The sequence below is a fragment of the Nelumbo lutea genome, chromosome 3, assembly GCF_056320005.1.
Source record: "Nelumbo lutea isolate HS-2025 chromosome 3, American lotus-T2T, whole genome shotgun sequence".
Lineage (NCBI taxonomy): Eukaryota > Viridiplantae > Streptophyta > Magnoliopsida > Proteales > Nelumbonaceae > Nelumbo > Nelumbo lutea.
In genome coordinates, this window is record NC_142686.1 from 116556613 (window position 1) to 116564895 (window position 8283).

Consider the following 8283-nt stretch of genomic DNA (forward strand, 5'->3'; position numbering starts at 1 on the left):
CGGCTTGAAAAATGAAGGAGATAAGGTACCAATGGTGCACCAATACGGTATGTGTCGTCATGTATGAGTCTAATCTAGTGGCCTCAAATCACAGTCACAGCATGCTACACGGGGTCAAGTTAATCCACTACGAAAGTCGACTCCTCCTTTTCCTAATTTAAAATGGGAAAACGATTCAGCCAAGCAGCGCATTATCTACCAAACAAAGAAAAAAAAAAAGAAGTTTTATCTACTGGCGTTTCTGTTTCGATCTTTTGGCTGAGAGACATTCAAATATCTATTTCTTCCAGTTGTTTTACTTGGTCTTTTATACTTGAGAGATGTTTTATTTGATGATTGTTTAATGAAGACATTTATTTCAAAAAAATAAATAAATAAATAATGGTCTTAGGGGCAAGGCGTAAAAAAAAGGGTTTTGGTTTTTACTATTCAGTTCACTTCAAGAAATCTTAGTTTTATCATAGGTGGGGTCAAGGTTCAAAAAATAGTTATGTATCGTATGGGGCCCTTCCTGATACACCTCTACAGGGGTTGTATCGGGTCAGGGCCTGATTCAGAGGGTAGCCAGGACTTAAACCAGCCCCTCTGAACCAAAATCAGAACTAAAAGAAAAAGTGGAACCAAAATCGGCCAGTATCGATAATTTGAATCTTGGGTTGGATGAATCTTGACCATGGACCGATGCTAAATTCATGGGCAGGAAGTAATTTATAAAGGGGCTATTAATAGACTAAGAGAGGACTGTAATTTTATAACTCTGAAGTGGATTACAGTCTATTTATTCCAAAAAGAAGATATAAACTTTAGGGTAAAATACAAAAGCCTCTGACAATCATAAAAACCTCCCCTCAAGTTTCATTTTAGCAAAAACCTCCCAAAAGCTTTTGAAAAACCCAACATAAACCTCCCCTCCGTCACTATCCCAGATGGAAAACGTTTGTTTGATGCATTAATTTTCTTAAATGTCCATTTTACCCTTTTTTGTATAGATGTCACATAAATGAAATAAACTTTAAATTGAGTAACCCATTTGCTGCCCTTTTTTCTCCCTAAAAACTCCAACGAGTTCAAATTCATGCCTCCCTTTTTTCTCCTTGAAGCTGCATTGGCGATAGATGGTTCATCATGATATGAGGTTGATGGGGATCGAGAAGACACGAACACATAAACTCCATCTTTTAAGCCCAAAAAATATATTAAAAACACAATAGTGCAACGCCTACCTGCTCCTCCTTTTCTCTCTTTTGTTTTCTGAACTTAGAATAAATTACTATTTAGAACAAAGATAAACCTTAACATAGGCTATATTTTATATTATGTGCCTTACCTGAAACTTCACCAAGTTCAGACATGCCATGGAGATGGTATACAAACCCGTTACGGTAAAAGCAAGTAGTTCTTATTGTTGATAAATCAATTTGGTAGAGAGCACTCCATTTTTTTTACCTCAACCATGTCCACTAGTTCATTGGAAATCCAACAATTAATACACACTTATAATGCTTATAGAAATATGGACAACAGATGTCAGATCTCGTATTCACTTTCAATCCAAGCACTAGAATAAGAATAGTCATGAAGAAAGAACTTCACACTCATGCATACACAAAATGCTTTAGATCTGCCACAATTTCCTCAAATACCAAAGGAATTTTGAGGGTATCTTTAGATGAGGAGGAGAACATGGTGGAGTACTTTGATTTTTCATATTCTATAGTTGGCAGCCCATGTAGTAAACAAATTGTAAAAATATACAAAGTGCTATAAAATCATTCACCCGGAATCTTCCATTCTTCTTCTGATATAAGGTCTCAGAGACTGTATAAAAAGCAAGAGAGTCTAGGGAAAACCCAACTTTTATCAAAGCCTCATAAACGTCATTAGGAACAAAATATCCACGACCTCTTTCTAGGTTTGAAAAAGCTTGCAGAACCTTACGAAGAAACTTGTTAAAAGGAACAAATTCTTCAAAGCTCATTGTTCCATTTCTGATCATCTATAGAAAATGTAGAGAGGAAATTCTAGGTTTCCAAATGCCAGAGCTTTCTTGAGCTGAGGGGCAATTAATGATGCTCCTTGTCTTGTCTGAATCAACCAGTTTGAACCACAACTCCTTCAGAACCGTCATGTTCTCCATTTTGTGTGGAAAGAGGAGTGCATTGTGCACCCTTCTCCTTGGCTATTTGACAATTTAATTATACGTAATAACCTCTTCAATTTCATTTGCATTAGCTTGAATTCAAGTCATTGTTTATCTAGTAAAATTAAGTGCTTGGATGCATCTCTTATTCAAAGATGGAAAGTTAATATAACACCCATGGAGTACTTTGGAAGGCTGCTAAAACCGATAGCAAGGAATATTTACCTTTTTTTTTCTTGCTCAGAGAGAGAGAGAGAGAGAGAGAGAGATTGAGATTATAAGGCATGCCAAGCCGCATCATGGTGATATCCATCAAAAAGCTTTGCCAAGCTAGGGGCATTTGAATTTAAATCATATGTGAAAGGCCAAAAAGGACTCTCAAAACATTCACTAACAGTTGGATCTTGTTTGTTCAATGTTTCAACAGTGTTTTGAAAGCTTAGTTCACTTTGGGTTGGATGGGCTTAGCACTATTGTTGTCACCAGTAGTTGAAGATCAGAATTTGAATTCGTGGAGAGTTTGAGAACTTCCTCTATTTTATTGCATCTTTTCGAGCTTGTTAGTGATGAAGAGACACCAAGTTTGCCCTTTTACTTTCTTATCTCAAGCTTCTTGCTCAAATGCGTGTTTTAAAGGTTCTTTACTTGGTTGTTAGTTTGACCTAGCACTCAGCCAGCGATTAGAGACCATTTATAAAAGAAGTACCAAATGCCGTGATTTTACCTATTTTACACCAAAAGAAAGAAGCATCGAAGTCCATGAGTTTGAAATGGGAGAAAAAAGGGTGGCAAATGGGTTAAATTCAATTTAAAGTTTATTTCATTTTATGTGACATCCTATACAAAAAAGGGTAAAATGGGCATTTAAGAAAACTAATGCATCAAACAAACGTTTTCCGTTTGGGATAATGACGGAGGGGAGGTATATGTTGAGTTTTTCAAAAGTTCGGGGAAGGTTTTTGTTAAAGTGAAATTCAAGGGGAGGTTTTTATGATAGTCAAAAACAGCAGGGGAGATTTTTGTATTTTGCCCTAAACTTTAAAACGTGACACGTGTAATAATACACGTATTACTCTCGATATTTTGGACTTGGAAGCAAATTTGGAAAGAAGAGGGGAGGGGGGAAGGAAAAGAAAGAATATTTTATTTGTAGAGAAATCAATTTCGCTTACTTTTAGTTTTAGGCTTTTAATGACTTTTAATGTACAAGGACAACCAATGGAATCACATGACAAATGTTCACGGAGCCTCCCAAAAACTAAGGAAACAAAAAAACAAGTTTTTTTTTTTTTTTTTTTCCTTTAAACAAGATTATTCCCACCCTAGCTATGCTTTGGGGATACTGATACTTAGCGTCTAAACTTATATTTTCAACAAAGACCCCACTCAATTTTAGATTGTTCCTTCTAATAGTATATTCCATAATTTTCAAAGAAAAAAGAAAAAATATATCATATGATTGTTGTGCTTGTTAAACATTTTTAAATCTCCAAACTGTTATTTTCTTAATTTTTGAGGTCCATTTTATTCTTTCTCTTAAACATTTGTATAAACCCTAATATTTATTTTTTCTTCCTCACTCAGAGAAGAGTGGGTGCGAAAGAGATGATGTGATTTATCCTGCTCAGTTTTATTCATTTCCGTTACTTGGAAATATCATGGGTCCCCTCCGCCCATATGACTCTTAAAAGGGCATTTTAGTAATTAAGACCTTCTTTTTTTTATTTTTTTTGTCAATCCTGTTAATAAGGAAGGGCCAAAGTGTTATGTTAGTACAAGACTGTTGTTTAGAGGGTCTTTAAATGAAAGTTGTTAAAGTTTAGGGGTTTAAGTATCACTACCACTAAAATACAGGGTAATTTATCAAAAAATTAACATCCAAAAAATAGAAAATTTAGTGGTCGGTGGTAACTCAAAATTAAAATGGATAAATTTCTTAAAATATCCTTATGATTTAATAAATTGACTAGCTGTATTCTTACTATCCCTACGATTTAATAATAAATTCGTCCAAGTGAATCTATTTGTTGGCATACAGAGCTATACCAGACTTAAAAAATCAAGTGTGAGTTTACTGGCTGTACCCAGACTTTAATGGATCAAATGCTGAAAGTTGCAAGATTTTCGGGTTCTCTTAATCTGTCAAAATCGCTCGCCCAGGTGAGTCCGTTTGTAGGCATTCAGAACTGTGATACCAGAACTGTACCAGACTTAAAAGGATAAGAGTGACTTTGCACCCAAGAATTCTCTCATTTATCTTGAAATTTTGAAAAATATTGAAGGATAAATTTGGTATTTCATTTTTCATTAGTAATTAACGATAATATCAATTGTAAAAAAAAAAATTAAGAGTATTTCAAGATGATATGCAAATAATAAAGGTAGAACTAGTCAATTTACTCTAAGAAATTTGCCCAAAGAAGAAACAAACCTTTTTTTCCGTTTTTTCGTACGAAAGCTCAAATCAAGTTGGAGTTAGAAGAAGACAATCGATTGTTCATTGTTTATTTTGTTTCGATAGGGACACATTTGTCCTATTACGAAAAGTGTAAGGGTATTATCGGTCTTTAGAAAGATGTAACTCTACTCGGACGAAAAACACGGTTGCGGTTGTTCACGTGGCAGATGACTTGGACCTACATGGCTTGATTAAAGCCGTGCGATACTTCATAGATATATCCAACGGTGGCTGCATGACAAAAACGCATGTCGGAAATGCAACAAGTGTGGAAAACCGAATCCGGTCACAGGTCTCCAGGTGCCAGGCAGCTGCTCCCCTCCACATCGGATCCACTTGCACACAACCAATACCAAGATGCCACGCATACCATTGTTCGTTGCCCCTCCCCACGCGTTCTCTCCGATATAAAAACCGTTTTGAAAAATCAGCGGTTCTCGTAGAAAATTTCCCGGCGTCGAGTCCAAGCAATGGAACTCTCCGGCGTTCTCCTCCGGCAGGTTCCATGCTTGCCTGGCGCTGGATTTGATAACCAGTCTTTAATATCCTCCTCCTCCTCTGGTCTGTGCGCAGATGCCGGAAGTTCGTTCTCCGGCAACCTCCGTTTTCCTGGTTCTCGAGATGCCAAGGTTTTTCAGAGAGCTGGAAGGCTTTCAGCCTATTCGGTTTCTGGGTTTTCCAATGATGGTCATTTGCAGTATTATGTATCACCGAGATCAGGCGGGAACAAGAAGGAGAAAAGTTCAGAAATGGCAACAATGAAGAAATCAAAATTGATCAAAGAATTGTCGAGGGACTTGTTGATGTTTTCTGGAACGGGTTTTGGTTTGGAGGTTGGAAATGGAATTGTTACAGAAGATAACCTGAAAATGATCACGGTAACATTCCGGATTACAGCTTCTTTCGTGTGTTTCTTTCAACACCGTCATTTGAATTTCCCCTGTTATGGTTTCTTACCATTAGTGGGGATGAGGATAGTATCAAATGAATTGAGCTGTAGATTATAAATATAGCCTCTTCAGTTGTTTTCATCCTCACTCCCAAACTTTGAAAAATGAAATTTTGTTTTGAATGCCGAATTTTGGATTTTGTTATCTTATTTTCAATATTTGAAATAAATCCTGTTGTGCCAATGAAGAAGTGAAATTTTCACCGATAAAATTAAGCTATTTTATTTCTAATTATTGTTTAGATTATTTACGTCTATTTATACATAAGAAGAATACCTTTCGCCAAAATTTCTGAGATGGATTAGTCGACATTTTGATCAATTTTATCAAGTATCAGATGTAAGCCTACAAACAGATTGAATTTTCATTCTTAGAAAATTCTAAAGAAAATTTGTTTACCTGAATTTCCAGCTCAGTATATCCATATTTGTTGGTGCATTGGACAGAGACCAATATTTTGTGGAATTTTAAAGACCATTTTTTTTTCCTTCTTTCCCACCTTGTGTTTTATTTATTTATTTATTTATTATTGGGTGAAAGCCTTTGGTGGGAAGTTGATTTCAAGGACAAAAGAGAAATTGTCTCTGATTTTGAACTATAATGTTATTATGGGTGTAAGATATTTTGGTTTTATGAAAATTAATGGAGGTTTAACCAAAAAAATGAAAACTATAATCAAGTATATTTGTTTTTATTATGAAGGAAGCAGGAGAGGTTCTATTGGCACAACTACAACAATTAAGAGCCAAAGAGAAAGAGATGAAGAAAAAACGGAAGCAAGAGAAAGCCAGGCTAAAAGCCACACAGATGAAAACCAAAACCAGGGCCCAATGCGAATCTTCTGGGAGTTCTTCAGAATCAAGTGACAGAGAGTGTGGAGAAGTTGTTAGCATGAAGATGAGCCGCCTGAGAGACAGAGCTCTCGTAGAAACAAAACTAGATGCATCAAAACAGGACACAAGTGCAGTGTTAACTACCCCAAGTTTGCTGATTCAGGAAAATAGAGCAGAGGGAATAGAGAAGATTGAAGACTGCAGCATACAAACTTGCAGCAGGCAAGGATGCTGCAACCAAAAGGATAGTGGTGGCTGTAGCAAAGTTAGCAGTAATGATTACCACCAAAGTAAGCCAGTAGTTGTTGGGGAGGCATCAACCGAGAGAATTGAAGTTTGCATGGGTGGTAAGTGCAAGAAAATGGGTGCAGAGATGCTGTTGGAAGAATTTGGAAAGAGGGTTGGTGTCGAAGGTGTTGTTGTTGGCTGCAAGTGCATGGGCAAATGCAGGGAAGGTCCTAATATAAGGGTTTTTAATCAATTAGGCACAGAGGAAGTGGATGATGGGCGTCCAAGCAATCCTTTGTGCATTGGTGTAGGCTTGGAGGATGTAGGTATGGTTGTGGCAAATTTCTTTGGGGAAGAGAGAAAGGATCTTAGTCTTGCAACCCGAATGTAAATTTCCCTAAACAAATTAAGTAATGAATGAAATACTTGTTCATTATTTAGTCCTTTGAATTTGTGCAACTTTTCCTCTTTCATGTTCTTTCTTTTGGGTAAAATTTCACTGATTATTTCTTCAATTTCCTTGCATTTTAGGAATCGTTTTTCACTTAAGCTCTTCCTCTTACAACCCATCTTCGCAGCATTCCATTCCGAATGGAAATAAAATTTTCATTAACATCGCACGAACTGTTTTTTAATGTGCTTCATTGGTATCTTACCACTCAGCAGATGTTAAATACTCGAGTCGAGGACAAATTCCCTGAAGCCCACTTTTGACTTGATCAAAAACACACTCTTCTCGGTCAATCTAGTCCAACAGCTCGAGGCTCCGAATTTACGGCTGCGTTTGAGAAGAGTTCAAATGAAGAGTTGAGTCAAATTTGCACTCCAGTTTGATTGGAAATTATTTGGTAAGAATACCTCTTTCTCTTTGTAATGAAAATAAAAGTAAAATAGGTAATTTTCAGTCTTGGAGTTTGTGTTTATACCATCACAACCAAACACAATACAAATTTTATCAATGAAAAATCAAACCAATTTTGCATTGCAGTTTTTACCAAATTTGTATCTACTTCAGTACATATGCTTTTAACATTTGTTTTGCAACAAAAACCCCTTGTACTTTTAGATTTTTATCAATTTTCCCTTGTAGTTACCCCCGCCCCCTTGAGATCCTATGGACTAACAACGATAACGCCAAAAGCTATGAAAATACCCGTTGTAAAGCACGATTTCTTAAGATCAACCACTTCTTGATTGTTTAGTAGCACTTCCCCATAAAGGGCATGAGTCACATTAACTGAATGAATGATAATGGCAATTAGGGGTGGCGATAAGTCGAGCTTTTCACGAGCTACTCAATCTCGACTCGTGAAAAACTTGGCTCAATTTCAGCTGAGTTCGAGCTTGAGCCCACTAGAATTCGGCTCGTGAGACTCACGAGCTGGCTCAAATATATAAAATAAATTTTTTCATATATAATTTTTATTTTTATAATAAAATATTTATAAAATATATAATAAATATTTTTATAAAATATAAAATGAGCCAAGCCAAGCCAAACTCGAGCTTATGAACTTTGGACTCAAGGTTCTGGTTCGAACCGAACTCGAGCCTCGTAGAATAGTCTCGAGCCGAACTCGAGCCTAATACTATTCGGCTTGGCTCAGCTCGAATCCACCCCTACAGCAATGGACCGAATCGAGAAATACATTGTCTTTTTGTCGCAAAATAAGG

The 8283-nt window shown here is 36.5% G+C and overlaps 1 protein-coding gene across 1 annotated transcript; it reads left to right on the forward strand.

Annotated features, from left to right (window-relative positions):
• The first annotated feature begins 4981 nt into the window (after positions 1–4981).
• On the forward strand, positions 4982–7052 carry LOC148867915 (diacylglycerol O-acyltransferase 3-like). The gene is made up of 2 exons (XM_088978189.1): positions 4982–5476; positions 6251–7052. Exons 1-2 carry the CDS (start codon positions 5069–5071, stop codon positions 6998–7000), a joined length of 1158 nt encoding a protein of 385 aa, XP_088834315.1. The 5' UTR covers positions 4982–5068; the 3' UTR covers positions 7001–7052.
• The last annotated feature ends 1231 nt before the right edge of the window (positions 7053–8283 follow it).